Source organism: Austrofundulus limnaeus, unplaced genomic scaffold (assembly GCF_001266775.1).
Source record: "Austrofundulus limnaeus strain Quisiro unplaced genomic scaffold, Austrofundulus_limnaeus-1.0 Scaffold60, whole genome shotgun sequence".
Taxonomy (NCBI): domain Eukaryota; kingdom Metazoa; phylum Chordata; class Actinopteri; order Cyprinodontiformes; family Rivulidae; genus Austrofundulus; species Austrofundulus limnaeus.
In genome coordinates, this window is record NW_013952462.1 from 549,393 (window position 1) to 572,024 (window position 22,632).

The 22,632-nt window shown below is 40.7% G+C and overlaps 2 protein-coding genes across 7 annotated transcripts in view; both read left to right on the forward strand.

The window, feature by feature from the left end:
• Nucleotides 1-7,813, forward strand: part of dlgap4b (discs, large (Drosophila) homolog-associated protein 4b) — a 128,144-nt gene extending 120,331 nt beyond the window's left edge. For 4 of the 5 annotated variants that reach the window (XM_014009629.1, XM_014009630.1, XM_014009633.1 and 1 more), the window contains 4 exons: nucleotides 87-571; nucleotides 1,499-1,590; nucleotides 2,542-2,712; nucleotides 7,482-7,813. In XM_014009629.1, coding sequence (XP_013865083.1) covers nucleotides 87-571; nucleotides 1,499-1,590; nucleotides 2,542-2,712; nucleotides 7,482-7,724 — 991 coding nt within the window. In that variant the 3' untranslated portion in view covers nucleotides 7,725-7,813. Of the gene's footprint in view, nucleotides 1-86; nucleotides 572-1,498; nucleotides 1,591-2,541; nucleotides 2,750-7,481 lie in introns of all 5 variants that reach the window. The other variant, XM_014009631.1, reaches the window with a different exon arrangement.
• A 5,078-nt stretch (nucleotides 7,814-12,891) lies between these two features.
• Nucleotides 12,892-21,753, forward strand: tgif2 (TGFB-induced factor homeobox 2). 2 transcript variants are annotated; one of them, XM_014009636.1, is made up of 3 exons: nucleotides 12,892-13,320; nucleotides 15,053-15,288; nucleotides 17,863-21,753. In XM_014009636.1, the coding sequence occupies exons 1-3, from the start codon at nucleotides 13,302-13,304 to the stop codon at nucleotides 19,351-19,353; spliced, it is 1,746 nt and encodes a 581-aa protein (XP_013865090.1). In that variant the 5' UTR covers nucleotides 12,892-13,301; the 3' UTR covers nucleotides 19,354-21,753. The 2 variants fall into 2 exon arrangements, with proteins under 2 accessions (XP_013865090.1, XP_013865089.1); XM_014009635.1 differs by lacking the exon at nucleotides 12,892-13,320 and adding an exon at nucleotides 13,411-13,629.
• The last annotated feature ends 879 nt before the right edge of the window (nucleotides 21,754-22,632 follow it).

Below are 22,632 nucleotides of genomic sequence, written 5' to 3' on the forward strand. Positions count from 1 at the left end.
TATTTAGTCCATGCTGTGGATATAAAACTGTTGTTTTGCAGACGATGCTTATCTGTAATAATGCATGTCACCTGATTTTGTTTCAGGCCTAGTCGCTCTAGCAGCATGGCCTCCAAACAAGACACAGACTCAGACATCTCCATCGTTTCCCACACCAACAACTCCAAACCCTTTGAGAAGAAAGTCATGGTGAACAGTGCCAGTCAGTCCACGAGTCCCCCCCCCAGACAAGACTCTTTAGACAACGGCGACCCCGCCGGCGACACCTCGTCCCCGCCCCTACCCAGGCAGATCCTCAACCGCTCCACCACGCGGAGTAGCTCCTCCTCTTTCTCCGAGAGCCTGGACCCGGCACTGGACCCCTCGTCTCTGCCGCCCCCGGACCCCTGGCTGGACAGTGGGAACGGGAGCGGCAGCGGCGTCTCCCAMGGAGGGGGAGGGGGAGCGGGCACGCTGTGCCGGAGAGACGGCCACTGGTTCCTGAAGCTGCTGCAGGCCGAGACGGGACGCATGGAAGGCTGGTGTCAGCAGATGGAGCAGGAAGCCAAAGACAACCAGCTCTCAGAAGAGGGTAAGGACCACCGCTTCCTCTGGTCATCTTCATCAGTGGCAGCTGGGATGGGCTGCGGGGTGGGAACACTAACTTCAACCCAACATTATGGTTTTAGCACACTTTGATACATATTTTTCTTTTCCAAAATCTAGTAGCTCTTATGGTCTTTTTATGAGCCACAAACAAACAAATCAGCTTTGTAAATTGTCCACTGCCTGCCCTGTTTTTGTTTTTGTTTTTAAATCTGCTGTGTTGAGTGAATTCTAAATGATGACCCTGTGTGTTGGTGGCTGTGTGACCTTAGCTCGTGCAGATTGCAGTCGCCTGCTTTTCATTAGTCCCAACAATCAGCCTGATAGACAGACCCAGCATGGGAGGGGCGAGACTAGAATATCTGGGGTTACCGCACACAAGCTGCCCTGTAATCTCCAGAATTACACAAATCTAGTCTGGAACTGATTAAACCGCCAGATTAGATTAGTGCTTTAACATCAGCCTGAGACGTGCAGCACACATGCAAATAAGCAAAGTACATGCAAACTGCACGACGGCTTCTGAGGCTCGGTGTTTATCAGAAGCGTCTGATCGTTATGTGGACAAAAGGCCCCGTGCGTCTGCGCTCGTACTGTCAGACGTTTTGTTCTTCCTGTCGACTTTGATGCAAACCTGCAGACGTYGGGTCTTGCCTCACCGTATCATCCCAACTCTGACACAGACTCGTTTGTAACAAGTCGCATTCTGAAGACCGAAAGATCCGTATACGCTTACATTTCTGTAGAGAGGATCACATTGTGCAAAACACTTTAAATGCCTTTCTGCCACCAGAGTTGCACGGAGGGTCTTGGTGTATCAGGGGCTCGGCCACGTTGTTGGTTTGATCATGCGTCTAAAAAAGAAATAAGTGTTAAACCTTTTTATATATATATATATTCCCTCTCACTGTAGTGCTGGGGAAAGTTCGCAGCGCAGTGGGAAGCGCTCAGCTCCTGATGTCTCAGAAGTTCCAGCAGTTCCGAGGCCTGTGTGAACAAAACTTGGTGTGTATTCTGTACCTCTCTCTTCTACGGCTCAGACTTAACATTCATGAAACTCAGATGCTCAGATGGTAGCAAACAAAAACTGCTATTATGGTTTGAGGTTTGCTTTGTTTTTGGCTAGAGCTGCTTGGCTTTGTGATCATAAAAGGCTTTCATGCACATGAAAGCCAACTAATCTGTTACCAGAAATGACGTGCAGCACATCCACAGAATCCTTCATGATGATTTACCAGCACAAAATAAGAGCAGCTTATAAAAAGCCAATAAGCTCTTCTTCTCAGATTACGAGTTTTAGAGAAAATTGCATTATATAAAATATAGCAAACAACCAGCACATGATATGTTGGCGATAAATGTCACACAATTTGATCAGATCATGGCTTTCTCTGCAGGATTCTGTGTGTACATAACAGTGAAGTGTTATGAATTGTTTGAACAGTAGATCGTAGGTGATTATTGACTTTTTTTGACTTTGTGCTAATCAAGCAGAGTTGTAGCATGAAAACATTCAAAAGTGCTTTCATTATACAGTATTTTCTGCTTTAGTTTGAGGTTCAGCTCGATTAGTGAATCGTCATACAGCTRCCCCTTGTGGTGAGGATAAAGAAGAGTCACAATAAGTCTGTAAATATGATGCTGCACCAAGATGAGCATTATATATGAAGAGTGTTCTGATACTAGTTTTTCCCACCATTACAGAAATACATTGTTTTTAGACCCTGGTACTAAATTAGATTCATGATGTTTTTCAAAGTGACAGTCTGGACGCTTAAGTGCGAGTACTTGTTCAAATGCTTGTATCAGGCTCAGTATTGATACCGGCATTAATAATCACCATGTTTTCATTTAGACCTAAAATTATTTGTTATTACACAAGGGAGGCCTGGATCTGAAAGCAGCTCCTTAGCCCTCATTCTGTATTTTCTGCTCTTTCCTGTTTACTCTGGTCAGAATGTGACTGCCAACCCGCGGCCCACAGCCCAGGACCTAGCTGGCTTTTGGGACCTGCTGCAGCTCTCCATTGAAGACATTAGCCTCAAGTTTGACGAGCTCTACCACCTCAAGTCCAACGACTGGCAGTCCACGCCATCCGCCGCTGCCCAGTCGACCCCCGAGCGGAAGGTACTTCCCACCTATGCTGCCCAGTGCCCTGGCTGGGGTAGGAAAGCCGCCGTAACCGGCCTCTCTCCTCCCACCACCACCATCATTTCTCCCGCTCTTTTTTTTTTATTTTTGTTGTTGTTTTTTTTAAACATCCCAAAGTGGGATGAACTCTAACAAGGCTTCCCTGGCTAACATAGAGGGGTCAAAGAGCTCCCTCTCGGCATGCATGGGGAAAAATCATCTCAAAGTGGGCTGACACTAGTGTTTGTGTTGAAGTGTAAAGCCCTACTTTGAGCATGCATTGTCCTCTGTGTGTGTTTGTGTGTGTGTGTGTGTGTCTGTGTGTGTGTTCTAGCGGAGCATGGCTAAGATGCACTGGCTCATGTGACAGAATGCAGTCTTGCTTTTGCTCTTTTTCACATGTTTGTGTAGCTTTTCTGTCTGTTTTGCTCATTAACATCCGGTTCTTTGTTGTCTCTTATCTGAAACTTTAAACAAAATATATCTTTTTCACCTGCAGCTGATTTGTTGTTGCTTTCTGTTACTTGTGGAGTGGAGCAATGTCACATCACTTGATTTTTCTTCAAGCGTCCACCGTTTTTGGGTGAAAACAAACTTTGTATGGGCATAATTTCTTGTCGTGCGTTGAAGTTCCTGCTTTAACGCCAATGATAAAAAAAACGCTAAATTGCATTTTTGTTGGGACGATTTGTGGCCTCAGGACCGTGTATGTCATCACTTCATTTAAAAACGRAATCTCAGTTATGTGGAAGTCATCTGTTTGTTTTACAAATGATTATGTTGTTTTAACCATCTGCAGATTGAAACACTGCTGCAGCTGCTGAACTCCCAGTACAAAATAAGTTGTTGTGGAGGGAGGGGGTGTTGTTGCCCAWTAATGGGAYGTGAAACACTGCAGTATGCKACAGAACAAGKCTTATTATTTTTTTTACCTTTTTTAATTTGCTGATTTTGTTGCCTTGAATCATAAAATCTAAATGTTACATTTACAAATTATTTGAAATCTATTTTTGTATTGCATTAAGTAAAAAAAAAAACTTACTGTCTGTAAACACAATTCACTGTTTTCACCCACAAACGCTGCCATCTTCATTTTTCTCCAATCCATATTTATTAAAGTATTTTTATTCAAGCACTGGAGATTGTTGAACAACAGACATCTTATTTTTTCTTCAACATTTCCTTAGTAATCATGTCAGGAGTTGCATTACTTATTACTCAAAGTGGAGTGGTTGTTTTCACCCAAAAACAGACGGGGGGTTTTGCACAGCTGAGTGTGTTGCTCCAGTCCTCCAGTCTGAATATTTTGGCTGCCATGTTATCCTCGTCACGATACGTCGAATCCATGTACTCATCGATTCATGTCACCATTTCAACTGTTTGAAATCTGTCCTTGAAATGAATGTTCTTCTCAATGTGTTTTTGTTTTATCCCGTTAACACTTGCTTGTATTGTATGTCTTCTGTTTGTCGAAGTTTCTCAGTGTTGAATCAAACGATTAGGGAGCAAAATCAAATTTGACTAACTATCTTTAAATGTTCCTGTCTTGTTTAAGCTGTAAACAGATAATTTAGCCCTGGATTTTATGRTCCACCTCTGTCCTTTAGACCCAAAAAAATACGCTTTGGAAGACTGTCATGGATTTATTTTTATTGACTTTTTTTTCCTTTGATTCTAGAGGGGTCATACAGGCCTGGTAGTTTCAAAAACTGACTGAAACTCTAATTCTGATCATTTATTTTATATTTGTGCAAAACTGATTTGAATAAATTGCTTCACTTTTGCCCCTAGGAAACAAAGATATTCTCTTTTAAAGATTGTCATTGAAATATTATGTATTGACATTTTTCCATCTTTTATGGATGCATTAACAAAATTACATTTAACCACATGAACAAATATTCATATTTTTTTCTGCATTTTCACCCAGTAAATGTCAATTTTATTGATGGGTTTAGTCAAGCAGGAAACCAAGCCATGTATGCTCCTGTGTATGCAAATCTGATTTATTTTGGGCGGGAATGAGGAGGTATTGTCTCAGTCTGGAAGCATGAAAAAGGTCAGCAGCACTAATTCTGATCAGTTTTTGGTCATTTATAAATACTGAGATGCACCTGTTCCCCTAGGGCACGAAAATTCTCAATTTATTAATGGTGATGCAAATATGATGCGTTAATATATTTTAGTATTTTTATTTTTATTTTTTTTTACAAATAACAGTAACTTCATTCCTTGCCTTGCATAACAAATATTTATCAACCTTCAACAGCCAACAGATTTACAGCGCATGAAAAATTTCTTCACCTGCAGTGGGGTGCGAAAGTTTGGGCAGCCTTGTTAATTTTCCTGATTTACCTTTATACATCATTGATTGTTTAGATAAAAAAATCAGTTAAATATATCATAGGGGACAAATGAAGTTTATAAGATTTACATAAAGTGTGCAATAACTGGTTAAACAAAATTAGGCAGGTGRATAAATTTGGGCACTGTTTTCATTTTATTGATTTCAAAACCTTTAGAACTAATTATTGGAACTTAAATTTACTTTGGTAAGTTCAGTGACCCTTGACCTCCATAAACAGGTGACTCCAATTATGAGAGGGTTTTTTAGGGGGGCAAATGTAAGTTTTTCTCCTCTTTGCATCTTCTCTGAAGAGTTGCAGCATGGGAGTCTCAAAACAACTTTCAAATGAYCTGAAAACAAAGATTGTTCTCCATCATGGTTTAGGGGAAGGATACAGAAAGCTATCTCACAGATTTCAGCTTTCAGTCTCCACTGTGAGAAACACCAAGACAAATCTCCAATAAACAGAAGCGAAGCATGTTGAGAACAGTCAGAGTCAACCCACAGACCAGCACCAAACACCTACAACATCATCTTGCTGCTGATGGAGTCACTGTGCATCGTTCAAGTATTCAGCACACTTTACACAAGGAGATGCTGTATGGGAGAGTGATGCAGAGGAGGCCTTTTCTCCGCCCACATCACAAACAGAGCTGCTTGAGGTATGCTAAAGCACATTTGGACAAGCCAGCTTCATTTTGGAATAAGGTGCTGTGGACTGATGAAACTAAAATAGTTATTCGGGCAGAACAAGGGCCGTTATGCATGGAGGAAAAAGAACACAGTACTCCTAGAAAAACACCTGCAGTAACATTTGGTGGTGGTTCCATCATGCTGTGGGGCTTTGTGGCCAGTACAGGAACTGGGAATCTTGTTAAAGTTGAGGGACGCATGGATTCCAACCAATATCAGCAGATTCTGGAGACCAATGTCCAGGAATCAGTGACAAAGCTGAAGCTGCTGAAGCCGGGGCTGGATCTTCCAACAAGACAACCACCCTAAACACTGCTCAGAATCTACTAAGACATTCATGCAGAGGAAAAGGTAGAACGTTCTGGAATGGCCATCTCAGTCCTCAGATCTGAATATTATTGAAAATCTGTGATGTCACTTAAAAGAGAGCTGTCCATTCTCAGAAACCATCAAACCTGAATGAACTAGAGATGTTTTGTAAAGAAGAATGGTCTAAAATACCTTCAGCTACAATCCAGACTCTCATTAGAAGCTGTAGGAAGTGTTTACAGGCTGTTATTTCTGTGAAAGGAGGAGCTACTAAATATTGAGTTAAGGTTATTTTTTTGGTGCCCAAATTTATGCACCTGCCCAATTTTGTTAAACCAATTATTGCACACTTTCTGTAAATCATATAAACTTCATTTCACTTTTCAAATATCACTGTGTTTGTCCCCTGTATGATATTTAACTGATTTTTTTTATCCAAACAATCAATGATTTATAAAGGTAAATCAGGAAAATTAACAAGGCTGCCCAAACGTTCACACCCCACTGTAATTGAAAACATTAAAACATGAAATTTTGAAGGAATATATYCAGAGACTGTCTGGTGACACTAGATGAAAAAAATAATCGTTTGTGGCCATGAAATAACTCGTGGCCATGCATTAGTTTTTGCGTGGCCACAAGATCATTTTTGAGCTGTCGTGTCTCTTTGTGAGAGATGCAGACATTGTTGGAGTCAGATTTTATATGAATGTGTTGTTTTTGTGTTCAGCTGTTCAAAAGTACCCGACACATTATTATTATTTTTATTTATTCYTTTTTTATGTATGTTTAATCCAAATAACATACCTCCATGGTTCAATAAAAACAGTTCATTTTTCATTGTACTGGTATTTATGAGATGACACTGAACGCCATGTGTGTCGGGAAACAGATTTCTTTTACTGTGTTCCTGAACGTAACATAACTCTGACTCCTTCTGCAGCAAATGCACGAGGTGAGAGAGGAGCCTGAGTGTTGAGCTTAACTCCAGTCATCACCAGTGCCTTGTAGCTACAACATATAATTGCATGGAAATGACTGCATTAACTCATCTCATGGCCACTCGTTATTATCTCGTGGCCACACAATATTTTTTTATCCAATGTCACCAGATGGGTGCCGCAGATTTTATCACAAAGGAGTAGAAAACATAAATCTAATATCAGTTAATTTATTCAAATACTGCAATTTGATTGGGAYTCTGTGACAGAAAAAATGTTTATATTAGTTTAAAAGGCGTATGAAAGACTCGAAGAAAACAAATCATGTAAAAAAATTTACACACCAAAAAGAACCAATCTAGCCAAAAAATAAAATGACAAATGGACAAAAAAAGATGTATGGACCCAGTTTACTCATTGATATCTTTCCTTTATCTCTGCCCTCCCTCCATGTTTCCCACGTATCCACTCCTCAGCCAAGCGAGGAGAAGGCGACTGCTCCGGCGTCAAAGAAACCTGGTAAGGGACGACCGACGCTCGGCCGGGAGAAGAGTGCCGACTCATCCACCTCTTCATCGGCCTCATCAGAAAAGCAGAGACAAGAGGCTCGCAAGCGCCTGCTGGCTGCGAAGAAGGCCGCCTCCTTTCGCCAGAACTCGGCCACGGAGAGCGCGGACAGCATCGAAATTTACGTCCCCGAGGCCCAAACCCGCCTCTGAGAGAGAAACCATGAGCGAGAAGGAAGAACGGACAGATAAGTGCGTGTGGTGGCGGGGAGGGTTAAAACAGATACTGAGACATGAAGGACAGATGCTGTGTGGACGTTTGTTTGTGTTTTAACGCACTGCATACAAATATAGGCTGGTCCTGATTAAAACCTAAAATGTTGATTTTTATTTTTTTGTGGACCCAACAATCTATGAAGCAGGAGATTCCTCACTAGAGGCCGCCAGTGAAAACCTCAGTCGATGAACTTTGTCACTACTTATTCTTGATAATATTAAAAAAAGGTTTCTGAAGGTATTATTATGTCACTTATAGGCTAAAAATATTTTGTGAAGACTGTTTGAAAACGTATCTTGACTATAAGTTTTATTAAGTGGACAGAAGGAAAAACATCAACTCTTCTGTCGCCCACTCTCTTCCCAGATCACTGGCCATCTTGTAGCTTGCACAGCACCACCTTGTGGCCATCATGCAAATTGCACACACCACAAATTCACCCTTGTATGTCTTCCTTATTATTTTTATTTAATACCTGTTTGATTTATAAAAAAAAAAATCTCCATTCAAATCAGGGTAATCTGATTATTGTTGGTAAGATGAAAGCCAGGCTTAAAGCATTTTTTTTTTTTTGGTTTTGTTTTAGTTCCCTGCAAGTAATTCTCGTTTTTGTCCTGCAAAATGTTTTGTGTCAAAGATTTTTAAAGTTGGTGAGAAACTTTGTTTCTTACTGGTTTTGAATGAAAGCGTATGTTATCCAAGAGTGAGGGTCTCAGCTTTCAGAATGTGTAGATCTTTGTAAGGGCAATATCTTAAACTCCTTTGAGTCTCTTTTAATTTGTTTTTATTCCCATGAAATAACATTCATAGTTCATAATTAAGAGATAGTTGTTCCAAATATACTTTTAAAAAGTTTTTTAAAAGTTATTGWGCAGCATCAAAGAAATCCTATAAACGGAGGTCATGCAGCAGGTTAAATACCCACCAATATTTTTTAAATTTTGCTTCTCATTACCCAACAAACATCACTGTCACTAAAGCATCACAGATTTTATTCAATTATGCTTTTTCCTCCATTAAAGACTGTAGAAGCCAAAGATGATTTCTCTGTTTTATTTAATCAAACTGTGTTGAAATCCATGAGGACAGAAGAAGTGTGACTCTAGARGCAGTGACGTATGAGATACAGATTTAACTTTTTTTATTTTTTGGATTCTCACACGGCCGGAAGCTTAAACCGAACCGCCCATCCTTTTACGGCTGCTTTGAAACATTCAGGATCTGAACCCTCCCCCTGCCCCGCTCCAGYAACTGACTTTATGGAAAGATTCATACGTGACATCGACTCGAGACAGTGCTTACATGTCTTGATCCTGACCTGTTTGTGATTACAAAGTCTCCTGTCTCATCTGCAGCATTGGTCTGAATAAAAAAAAAAACACTTTCAGTCCAGTGCAGGAGGATTTGTGTTTTTCTGCATAGTAGATCCTCACACTGAAGCTGGCTTGTGTTGCAGCTTGAAGACATCAGTCGARGAATGGAGTAGTTTTTATCCAAAACATTTATTTTCTTTTAGCTCAACACAGAATGTGAACTGGCTCCACACACTCACGGTGCTTCTGCTGCGGTCGGGGTCCGAGTAAAAGTAATGTTCAAGAGATGCAGGTTTCAGAACTTTTCCACATGGTGCGTTCAAAACCACCCAGTAAATACCAGTACTTTCAGAAATTAACTATCTAGCTAAAACATACACCCAAATAAAGTGTGGGGTGTCTTTGAACAGTCAAATACACAAAAACAGTAACACAATTAATAATCTCATTTGAACAATGTCTGTATTTCCCACATTCTCCCTCACTTAAGAAATGTCGTCCCGACATTAAAATATACCCAACAATAAATTACATGGACATCACTGTTTAACCTGTTACATTACAACCTTCTCTTAAGTTACCCAGACTACCGTGCACTATAGCTGTGTAGACTCCTGATGTAATCAGTTTAGCCTTTTAAAGTCCAATGTTTAATGAATAAACTTGACCAAACTAATTGCCCTCCCCTGTTTGAGCACTTGTTTTTCTGACAAAACATTTTCCTGTTTCTCAGACACACAGATTCGGCCTTCAGTTCTTATGTGTCACCATATTTACCTCTATTAGGCACATTTGGTACAATCCAAAGTGAGAATACAAAGTGTAAACAATACAGGTTTTTTTTGTTTTTTTTACCAAGGCCGCCAATAGCCCTGAATAGTAACACATTTAGTGAACACTGTTCRCTCTATGAAACTCGGTTYTCCAAGTGTACTATAAGTCAAAGTCTGTGGTCTCCTCCTTTGGCTGGTCTGTTTTCACAACCTGCTCAATATCAGTGACTAACCCTAACCGAGAAGGTTGTAATGTAACCGGTTAAACAGTGATGTCCATGTAATTTATTGTTGGGTATATTTTAATGTCAGGATGACATTTCTTAAGTGAGGGAGAATGTGAGAAATACAGACTTTGTTCAAATGAGATTATTAATTGTGTTACTGTTTTTGTGTATTTGTTCAAAGACACCCCACACTTTTTTTGGGGGTGTATGTTTTAGCTAGATTGCTCATTTCTGAGAGTACTGGTATTTACTGGATGGCACTGAACGCACCATGTGGAAAAGTTCTGAAACCTGCGTCTCTTGAACGTTACTTTTACTCGGACCCCGTGAGTGTGTGGAGCCAGTTTATATTCTGTGTTGAGCTAAAAGAAAATAAATGTTTCGGACAAAAACTACTCCATTCGTCGACTGATGTCTTCAAGCTGCAACATACGTGTTAAAGCATACACCCCAAAAAAAGTGTGGGGTGTCTTTGAACAGTCAAATATACAAAAACAGTAACACAATTAATAATCTCATTTGAACAGTGTCTGTATTTCTCACACTTGTCTTCCACTCACATATGGTTTTCTTCCAAGTGGTGAGCAAATGTAAACTTTACTGTCCTGGCTGGTTACACTGCTGCTCCTTTCTCTCTCTCACTATTAAACCTGTAGTTATGAAGTCAAAAAGCATGACCATTCTCCCCTAATCTCAACTTGCCTAGCCATTAGCTTTCTCTTGATTGCAGGCTTTTGTTTGTCAGTTGTGTTTGCCTGCTGTGGGTGTAGGAAAGAAAATGGCTCGGAGGTGTGAAAAGCTTATCCCTGATGGCCACCAATCCCCCTCTTTCCATTTGACTGCAGCGGTTAGCATCATTAGCACCTGAAAGCCTTTTGTTAACATAAACATGGCCATTGGCTCAATTTGAATTCTGACTGTCAGTGGGGAAAATAAGTTGTCTGACAAGCTGTCTTTTTAACATAAACTTGTCCTGTTTTTTTTTTTTTTTTTACAATGTTAACCAAGGAAGCTTTTAGTGGGTGATTTCTATAAACAGGTTGAATTTCTATAACTCTGTACTGCGACCTTTTAAGGTTTTAATTCTGCTGCTTGATCTCACAAGTCCTTTTCTGTTCTCCATTTGTTTGTTTTACAGCCAGTCTCACTACGAAACTGTATGTACTGAATGCAAATAAAACACATTGTGGTATTGTTTTTTTATTATTATTAWTAATACACGGGACAGAAAGCTGCTATCCGAGCTAACCGTTTGAAGCTAAAAGTCAACACTTTTCTGCTTTTTCTGTCMTTTGGATGTGTGAAATGCCAAGACATGTCAGCGACGTGCTCGCAGAGAGACAAAACAAAGCTTATCTCATGCATATAAACAATGCTTTTCTCCAGTATACACACACAGCTAGTGCTGAGACACACAGCAGTTTCCTGGGCAGAGTGGGYGGCCTGGCCTGCAGCTCAAACAGAGCAGCAATCTGCTTTGGTTGGTTGAGTTTATAATATTGAAAAGTTTTTTTTTTCTTTCTTTTAGTTTGAATCTTTAAAAATGTCTGCCTTCTGCTCTACTAAAGTAAGCGAAGCAACAAGCAGCTTTAGAGATCCTAAACTAGAGGAAAATAAACTTATAAAGTGGATTTGATCWAAATCTTTTTCTTTCTGTTCTTGGATATTAGTGCAATTACCCCTTTTTAAAGGTATTAGTTGACCATTTTTAAAAAAGTTTTGTCCCTACAGAGCTATAAAAAAGAACAAGGTCTACACATCCTTCTGAACACCTGCTTGCAAAGAACAGATAAATTAAGTGATTTCTGACGTTGCTTTGCTCTTCAGACAGTGAAAGGTGGGACTGGGTGAAGGGGCCGAGGCTGAGCTCGTGCCAGCAGAGATCAGATGTAGCAATGTGTCTCAAATATTTTCTGAAAGTAAGCACATCTTTTAATGATTAGATTCTGTTCATTACACCACTATATAGGATTTTTTTTTTTTTTTTTTTGGTGGATTTGAGTGCAAGTGACAAAAAGTTGTGCATGAGTGAATGAAACAACTGGATTCCTGTTCACTATACACTGGTAATATTTAAAGGATGTGCAATACAGAGTAAAAAGAYAGTTTCTTTGATATTGATATGACACTATCTTTCATTTCTCCCATTGTGCTTCTTATTGTCTGTAAATAGGAATAAAAACAGTAAAACTGTCATCTTTTACAACGCTGTAGACCTATTTATACTATCAAGATTGTTCACATGCATAATGCAGAGGCGCAAGGCTCAATAAAATGCACAAAATACTTTCTCAAAAAGTTTGATTGTACTTTTTTTATTATTGTATAGTTGCTGTTTTTTAGAATGATGAGGTAGCTTTCATTGCAWTTATCACAAAAATGAATACTTCATCTTTGTTTTGATTTCAAAAGCTGCTCTTTTGGAGCTTATAATCATCTTCCAATTTATTCAAATAAGCAAAATAGAAGAGGACAGAGTGTAAAAGTCTTAATGTAATGATTTACGGAAAAACTTCAGATAAACGTCAGTTTTAGCCACRTTTGTCAGATTATGGTTTATGTAACCAGAACATTTAGCACATTATGTAAAATCACATGAACCATTTCCAGAAGTAGTCACGAACTATATTGGAKATTTCCTACTTTATATTGAATCGACACTGCTTCAACTCTTTGGTTTTAGTCATAGCAGCAAGAAAAAAAAAACAGTTTCAATGACTGTCTGCGTTATATTTTGAATGAAATGTTTCTGCTGTCCATCACAACAACCCGGAGTCTGACCGCTGTCTGGAGCGGGCGCCGCTATTGGCTAGGGACTTTCCAGGAGGCGTCATCCTGAGATCTGATTGGCCGYGAGAAGCCAAGAAGGCGGGACTATTTCACTGCGACTGTCAAGATTGGCAAAGCTGCTGGCGCTGCTGCTGCTTGCAGGTAAAAAAAAAAAAAAAAACGGAGCAAACGACAGGAAAAAAATACAGAAACATTCATCCTGGCAGCAAGCGAGGACTGCAATGGAAACGTGGAAGCTTTTTCCCTGCCGCGAAACGTAAACGTCGAGGGTTTTAAGGCCGGTGAGAATATCGCTACACCTTCAGAGTCTTGGCAGAAAGTGTCGCTAAGTCAGCCCATCGACTGGCTCCTTCTTTGTAGTGCAACTTGGACAGCTGCGCGTTTTCAAGCGCGAGCCCCATCAACAAAGAATGAAAGCTTTGAAACGAGGTGAGCGCCTGAATGTGTGGTCGTGTTTTGTTTTATTTATTTTATTTTATTTTTTATCTCTGCTGGGCACATTTTAGGACCCTCGAAAGCGTGTTGCTCGCGAAGCCCTGTTGACTCTAGGTTGTGTGAGGGTTTTTGTGTCAAGCGCGTGTTTGTGTTTAAATTTGAGGAGGAGGAGGAGGGAGGCACAGCTAGCCAGCTAGTTATCTCCTGAGGCAGGCGTGCTGTCCATCTGGCGGAGCGACATGCGGGGAGGCTGTGTCTTTCTGTCTGCCTCCTTTGTGCGCTCCAGATGGCTCATTTATCGAGGTTTGTCCGTCTCAATGTGCCCTTTTTTTTTTTACTGCAACCTGTAACATTTCACTCAGACAAAGGAAACTGTATTTATATATTTATTTATTTGCAACTTTTTCTGGTGTTAGCTAACCACATTCAAATGCCCAACATTTGATTTTAATCTGTGAGAACTTAAAAAAGAGGAAGTTTAGCAGATTGTTTTGAGGGATAATTGGAGCTTTTAGTTGTTCAAAGTGGAGTTTCAAAGCTTTTCCCGCTGCACACATTTATTTACTTGTCTAAACAAAGAGGGGGAGCATTTTGTAAACAAAAAGTTGGGCCTGTTTGACAGCCTGTGTGATTTACAATCCTGCTGCTGATGGCTGGGACTTCTGCCTCCGAATTGTTTTTTTAACTGAACCACGTTCACTTTGTATAGATATTTTTTTGTAAGGTTTTATTATAAACATGAATGAAAGCAGAGCAGCCAGACTGTGTGGAGTTGGGAGAGATGCACGTACAGCACGTTTCTTCACAGATCTGCAGACACAATGAACTCAGTGCAGCTTCAATATGCTGCTTTATTTACACTGCAAGATATCTTTGTTGTGCACTATCGTTATGCTGATTTTTATTATAACATTTGGAAAAAAAAATACACGAGTCTGGTTAATTAAATTTAATGAACTAATCTCTCCATCATCAAATGTGCATCATAATTAGTTTTTAGTAGTGAAAAAARAACGACATTTCTTTATTTTTTCTTATTTTTTTAAAATAAAAGTGCACTATTATTAAAGCTAAGGGATGGACAATGTTTTCTTAACATGCATTTTAATATAGATTATTTCCAGTTTATTGATTGCTGTCCAGGTTTGCAGAGGACTGATCAGATTCACCTCCCCCAGTATATTTGGTTCCAAKAAAAAAAAAAAAGGACCCCCTTTCTGTGGTCAATAGACTCCTGGGCCACTGACTGCTAGGATGTTGATATGCACACAATCTCCTTTGTGAGGACAGGCGCTGCCCCCGGGGGTCAGGTTTCACCCAGCCCCACAGAAAGACATTTACTGCATTCTGTGGCCCACCCCTGGGATCAGGCATGCTCCATTTTGTGGGGAGATTTCCTCCAGTGACCCTCGGTGGGTTACAGAAAAACACAAGTTCTAACTAAAAGGCTGTTGTTTGTACACACGGCGCCACATTTATATTCTGCAGTACCTTTTATGTAAAAAAGTATCCTACTTGTTTGATCTTTGTTTCACAAATTCCCCCCTCATTTTTTTGCACACATGGCATCCTTTATTTTAAAAACACCATCAAGGTTTCATTTAGTGCCTTTAAACATTTCACTGAACCTAATGATGATTTTATCTGCTGATTAGAAGCACTTATTGTTTTTGTGATATTTTGAAGTGTAATTTGTTTAATTGATTTATATTTTGTCCTCTTTCAGCTCAGGAGGACGACCATCGCCCCGAGCACGACTCGGCCGTGTCGGACAGCGACGATGGCTCCCCGCTCGACCTGTCGGGAAGGGGGCTCCTGGGGAAGCGGCGTCGCCGTGGCAACCTTCCCAAAGAGGCGGTGCAGATCCTCCGAGGCTGGCTTTACGAGCACCGCTTCAACGCCTACCCGTCCGAGCAGGAGAAACTCAGCCTGTCGGGCCAGACCAAGCTCTCTGTGCTACAGGTGAGCGACGGCCTCTGTTGYCAGACCCCAGCAGAGGAAATTCTACCTGCCTTTTTACCTTCTGATGGTTTTATTGTTTTGCTTCATTCARTTGGTTACAGGCTTGCAAAACTTATAGTTTTCCTCATTGGAACTCTGTCACATTAGAGTCGTTAACGTCTAAAAGRAAAGCAGCGATTGGACGCCGTCACTGCTTTGTGCTGCTGAGAATAACACCATCCTGGTCCTGTTTTGTCACTTTGTTGCATCAGTAGTAGACATTTCCTCTTTCCCTCTCGGCACGCAGACAGATTACAGAGCAGTTGGAGGCAGCAGGCTTTCTAGTTATGTAGTCAATCCAGAGGAATGCATTTCCTTGGCTTTCTTCATGGCTCAGCATTTCTGAGCTCAGACCCTCATTATTGCCAGCTGTCTGAATGCTCCGTCGTCCTCCGTTCTTCTTTAATGTGCCAGTAGAGGGAGTGAGTCGAACAAAGATGAAAATAAGATTGACATTAAAGTCAGTTATTGCATTATTTTTGACCAGGGCTGGGCAATCCTGGTCCTCGAGGGCCGCAGCCCTACATTTTTTACATTTTCCCTGCTCCGACACACCTGATTCAGTCACTGAACTACCACTTCATGTTCTGCAGTATGGAGGCCCGACACTGACGTAATTAGAAATAAAAGCAGAAAWAGAACAATGAACCTTTAAATGAATYAATACATTTAAAATGCATCAAATAAATTAGAAAGGAAAACTTTACCTCATGTTTTATCATTTAATTTACATTCATATTTATTTTTCCAGCTTAGATCCAATAAATTATATATTTTTAACACATAATTTAAATTTTAATGTTTTTAATATGTATTTTCACATAGTTTTTCCTTTTTACTTGAACAAGCATTTGTCTCTTGAATGCTTAAGTTGAATTATTTTTATAATTTTGTCCGTCTTTTTATTTCTACGTGTTGCATGCTTGTGCTGCTGCAGTTTAGCTTAAAGTTTAGTTAAAAAATAAATGCACAGGTAATGTTTTCCTCCATGCCTTTGTTTTAAACTAAACTTTAAGCTAAACTAAGGKAGCACAAGCATGTAGCATATAGAAATAAAGACTTGTTGGAAAAATATAATATAATATAATATTATAAATATAAAATAAACYTAATTAAGTATAAACATTTAAAGGGATCCCCAATTAGTTGTAACATTAGACTGTATTTAATAAACATATATTTTAACTGTAAAATTAAGACTGTAAAAATACTGTAGGATGATTAGTTTTTATAATTTTTAAACTAAAAGTTTAAAAATATATTACACGGACGGGGCCATTTTATTTACATGCAAAGCATTCTGGGTAAATGATGACGTGGATAGGTCCTCGGTATGAGCGAGCTATATCCACCCTGAAGTTTAATCTTGGACAATATCTGATGATCGACTCTTTTAAATGAAACCAGAGAGCGTTGACAGAGAGGAGAAGGTAGAAATGACTCAGCCTGVAACTGAAAATATGGATGGAGGAKAACAGAGCTGCTTCATGGAAGAAGAACCTCAGCTTAGCCTGTTAGCTTTAGCGTTATCATCGACGCTATATTGCCTTATATGTATTAGCTCGGTGCTAGTGCGACAAADAAMRTAAACTGAGGTCCTCCATCCARATTTTCAGTTGCAGGCTGAGTCATTTTTGCGTTCCCCTCTCTGTCATGTGGATGGAGGACCTCAGTGACGAGAGGAGAATGTGTAGCACTGAGCTAATTACATATATGGTAATAGCGTCAATGCCAATGKTAAAGCTAACAGGCTAAGCTGAGGTTCTTCCATGAAGCAGCTCTGTTGTCCTCCATCCATATTTTCAGTTACAGACTGAGTCATTTCTACCTTCTCCTCTCTGTCAACGCTCTCTGGTTTCATTTAAAAGAGTCGATCATCAGATATTGTTCAAGATTAATCTTCAGGGTGGATATAGCTCGCTCACACCGAGGACCTATCCACGTCATCATTTACCCAGAATGCTTTGCATGTAAATAAAATGGCTCCGTCTGTGTTAAAATATATTTTGAAAAATTTACAAAACTAAACAGCCTACAGTATTTTTACAGTCTTTATTTTACAGTTAAAATATGTTTATTGAATAAAGTCTAATGTTACAACTAATTTAAGACACACAAATGCATGTACAACTAAAAGGAAAAACAGTTAGTATATATTTTGAAAAACAGTAAATTTTAAATTATGTGTTCAAATATATAGACTAAATTACTGGAACTAAGCTGGAAAAATATGTATGGAAGTCAATTAAAATATAAAACAGGAGATAAAGTTCTCCCTTTTTTAAATTTAATTGGTGCATTTTAAATATATTTATTTAGTGGTTCATATAATTCTGCTTTTATTTCTAATTATGTCAGTTTTGGTCCTCCGTACCGCAGAAGCCCAGGTGTGTTGGAGCAGAGAAACAAGTCAAACATGCAGTACTGCGGCCCTCCAGGACCAGGACTGCCCGTGCCTGTTTTACATAATGTTAGTTTATATAATGAAGAATCCGAGTTTATAATTTATATCACAAATTGTCTTTGCTTTCGCAGATATGCAACTGGTTCATCAACGCACGTCGCCGCCTTCTCCCTGACCTGCTACGCAAAGACGGCAAAGACCCCACCAAGTTCACCATCTCCCGTAAGGTCACTGGTAAAACTGAGGGCCATTCGTCTAATGGAGGCGGAGCCAGCTCTCCGGAAATAAATACCTCGACTTTCTCGGCGCAGCAGCGTCCATCGGTGATTCGCTCCGCCCCTACTTTGGACCTGAGTCTTTTGGGGAACACCGCGACAGCTATTCTGACGGGAGCGGGCTACCCTGGTAAGCAGGGCTCAGTCCAGGCGCTGATGAAGCTGGACACTCGGAGCCTTCTGAGGGAGGTGGACGAACAGGGGGCTCATGCGGCTTCTCTCAGCGGCACGACATCGGCAGCTCCCTCCACCGGCGGCCTCTTCAATACCCCTCCCCCGACTCCCCCCGATCTGTACCCCGCGCAGGACTTCAGTGACCTGAGGCTCTTGGTGGACGCTGCCCTGCAGCGGGCGGCAGAGCAGGAGGGCCAGAGCAAACCCACGGACACTTTAAAAACCGAGGCGGCCCACGCAACGTGCGGCGCTTACAGCAGCGACGCAGGCACCACCCCGCCACCGGACGAACAAATCATGGATCCTTCCAGAGTGCAGCGTCTGATGGAGAAGGCCATGGCCGTTCCAGACTCGGCTGGAACACCGGTYAAAGCTGCCGCTGCACCTCTCTCAGGCTCAAGGATACCTCCTCTTCCAGTGAGTAAAGTCATATGGACCCCCTCAGTGATGGACTCTGTTAGATCACCCAACCCAAACCAGCCTGCGCTCGTCCCAGCTCATCTCCCAACCATAGTGCCACTGTCAGCCTTCGCCCTGGGGCAACCAGATTCTCAGAGACCAGCTGTAGTTCCAGCCACCAGCCCAACCCCACACTTACATTCAGCCTCGACCCCCGTCTCACCTCCCACAACACGTCCTGCGAGCGCATCGGCGCCGACAGCGAGCCCGGTTTCAGAGTCGCTGGTGTTTCCGCGAGCCACAGGTCCCCGCTCGGTCTCTGATGCGAGCCAGGGTTCATCCTCAGCAGCTGCTGCCCTTCCTCCAGCTGCAGCCTCACATCTGGCCTCTGCAGGAGTCCCACTTCACCTGCCGCTCCACAAAGCGCTCTCCATCCCAGCGACGGCGCCGTTCATATTTCCCGCTTCGTCTTCCGTATCGCCTGCAGTTCCAGCTCCTACCCCGGGGCGCGCCCCCGCCGCCCCGACTCCGGCCTCGTCGGCGATCGCACCTCATCTGGGCCTTGGCTCCCAGCTCCCTCCTTCTCTGCAGCCCTCCTCCACAGGCGGCGGCGGCGCCGCCTCTCAGAGGAATTCAGCCGTGGTGCCCAGCGTCTGGAGCGTGGTTCACACTAACACCAGGCCGGCCAGTGCCCTGCAAGTGATGAAGACTCCGATTACCACTGTGTGGGGGCCGCAGCACAGCAGGCACACGTTGAGTGAACCTGTGAACTAGTCTGCGCAGCTGGGGTTTTAAAAGTCCAGGGTGGACTGTGGACAGAGACCCTGGTAAACTGGACCACGCTCTGTACGGGAGAATGCACCTGTAGCCTGAGTCTGCACATCAGAAAGTACACTAATTATAGGATTTAGAAACAAAACCTTTAACGTTTGATACACTGACAGTGGTGAAAGTTGTTTATTTCATGACAGTTTGATGTCATTCCAGAGTTTAAATGGGTTGCATTAAAAGGGTAGTCTGGAGGTTTTGTAAAAAGCTTTAGTTATGTTGTAAATGGATTCTTGATCAACCTCAGTTTGGAGAAACGGAGCATCGTTCTGATCAAATCTATGAGCTAATGAGCAGTGGGGCAAAGACTAAAGTAGATTACTGCCATCTTGAAACAATAATCTTCGCAATCTGCCATAAATTTCTGTGATTAAAGATGCTTAAAAGTAAAGAATCCACATTTATCTTCACTTAAACTAAATGTGACCAACATGAATCTGGCCAGAACTGTTTTTGTTTGTTTATTAGGATCATTAGTCTCCACTAATTAAACCTTCTCCAAACTGAGTTTGTTCAAAGCGCCGTCTACAACAGGTAAGATGTTAATTGTTCGCAACTTCCCATTAAGCCCCACTTTGAAAAGAATGAGCTTTTAATGAACAAGAGGGCAAGTATTTCTTGTACAAAGTTTAAATGTGCYTAGTCGTTAGCTCAGCAGAGTTCCGTAGCAGTGCTGGACTTTATGGATTGTACAAAAACACCCGCTGCACAAAAACCACGCTGGCTAGTTGCTCGTCATCCATTCCTCCTCTGCATACAAAGACATTTTATATTTTTATTAGAACCAGAACAAAACAACGGTTCGCTTGGTCTCCCTGGTTGTGTGGTTGAGATTTTTACTGTTTTAAATACGTCTCTGTCCTTGTTTTCATGTTTCCTTTTATTTTTTCGTTCTTATCTTAGTAAAACTTGTCAGAAGGGAAACTGAGTGAGCTCGTCTGAATGACTCACTTCACTCTCCCCTCATCTCCCCCATCGTCCTGTCTTTTTATAGCTGAGCAGTTCTATTTGTCGTCATGAATTGTCGTCTCAGTTGCTCCGTACGTGCCCTCAGCCACCAGCTCTGGTTGCCAATTCTTTTCCACAAAGAAACTTGAAGTATTTCCTCTTAATATGTCCAAAACAAATCCCTTTGTGTCGCGCGGCTGCTACAAACAGTGTGTAAGTTGTGTTCTGCCACAGAGAGAGTCCCAGAAGTGAGTGGAAACATTTAGCAGAACACTTTCTTTGACTGATCCCCTTTTTTATGTCGATATTTCCCTGACATTTTGGGGCCTTTAAAGTGTTTTTCTTTTTATATATCTATATATAATTGAATGTCCCTTTTGTGAAAAAGGTTAATTCGTGTGTGCCGGTTCTTGACAAAACAAATGTAGCACATTTAGGAGATACGATTGTTTGTTTCCACACATTTCTCTGATAGTTTCAGTAGAGTTTCTGATCATCCATAAAGCTGTAGTTTCTGTGAAACTGTTAGGATGAACCACAATATATATATTGTTGACCGTAACAGTGTGTAGAGGGAAGCCGGGAAGCTTTCTTTTGATTAAAACTGTAGTAGGTTTGTTAGACAAACTGTTTGTAGTGTCAGGTTCACCAGAGTAGCAGACTTGTTTAGTTCAAACCGTTATGTTTTACATGTTTAAGTTGTTGGAGGTTTTATTATAATACAGACATTTCAACAAGTCCAGGAAACTCTTCAACACTACATCTTTGTATGTGTGAGCCAGTATAAAGAGATCAATTTAGTGTTTTTTTTTTTTTTTTTTTMTTTTGCAAATCCCAGGTAGAATAGCGGGCATTAATACATCATATTACACAGGTGACATTAAGCATGGGTGGTGTGTTGTAGTGAGGTTTGAGTCCGTACTACATAGATACACTGTGATGATGCCTCTGTGGTTGTGATACTGGAAAAAGCCAGCTAATGGTTTTTATACAGTGACGTTTGTTTCATTTTAAACTGACTCGAGAGAGAAAGATGTGCTGATGTAAATATGTTGGCGCTGGAGAGAGACTGTATTTTTTTTAGTTTTTTTAATTTTTTTGTTTGTTTTGTACTAGTAAAAGCCTGGTCTCAAACTGTAGTTCCTATTCAGCCAAACAAGTTTAGAAAGTTCATTTTTTTCATGTTTTGTGTTCTAAATCATGARTGATTGTAGCAGTATGGTTGGCTGCTGTGCCTTAAACCTTCAACTGAGGGATGATTTACCCGCTTGTTTTTCTTTTTTCTCTTTTTTAAATATATATATATTAAAAACTCAATTGTTTGTGCAATATATGCCTTAAACTTTAAATGTGTTTTTGTATGAACATTTCAAAGAAATAAAAGTTCTTTTTTTTCAACATCTTTTGTCTTCATAACACATGGATCACTTTTCTGATCAGTGGTTGTTAAAATTAATTCTGTCAGCAACTTTGCACTGAGAGCTACAAACAATATGGTTATTTAAATTCAATTAGGACCTTTTAAACAAACTAATGGGTCTTGGGGTGGATCACTTCAACAGGTCTGTTAAAAAGTGTCTTTTTTGATCTTAGTAATTTGTCAAATAAAACAAACCTAACTCCTATTGCAGTATTTTTCTAATAACTTAACATTTTTAATTGTTTTGACTTGGTTTTTAATGCACCATCCCAAGCTCAGCAGTGCCTCCCTATCTGCCCACCCCTTTGAATTTTTCTGGCAGCACCTCTGAATACCTGGGCCAGGCTCGGCCCGTCCCACAGTGGGTTTCTGACTTAAACTCCAGTTCTAAAAGTTTCATAGGGTTTGATTTTTTTTTTTAAATAAATCTTTACACCTCTGTTTTTGGTCACATGGTTAATACGGCAAACACTATTCCCAGGATGCACAGAAAGTCATACAGCTATTACTGTTAATTGCACTTACAAATTATTAGAATTCCTAGAAAATAAACACGTAATCAAAACTGTAAAGCAGCATTCAGGCTGATCTCTATGAAACTGATAATTAGGTGTAATGCACCTTTAGGCTGGTTCCAACCACTGTTAAACAGGAAGAACTTGAAGTTAAAGCATTTTGGTCTGAGTCACATTCTGACTAGCCACTGGCTCATCACCCCAGTCAGAATTAAGCTTTTTCTAAACTGTCAAAATCTAACAAAAGTGTATTATTTACATACTTTATGTTCAAAAGGCAACATGGTGTTAGTTCCATATAATAAATCTTTCACAAATGCCAGCGTGGCCCTATAGAACAGG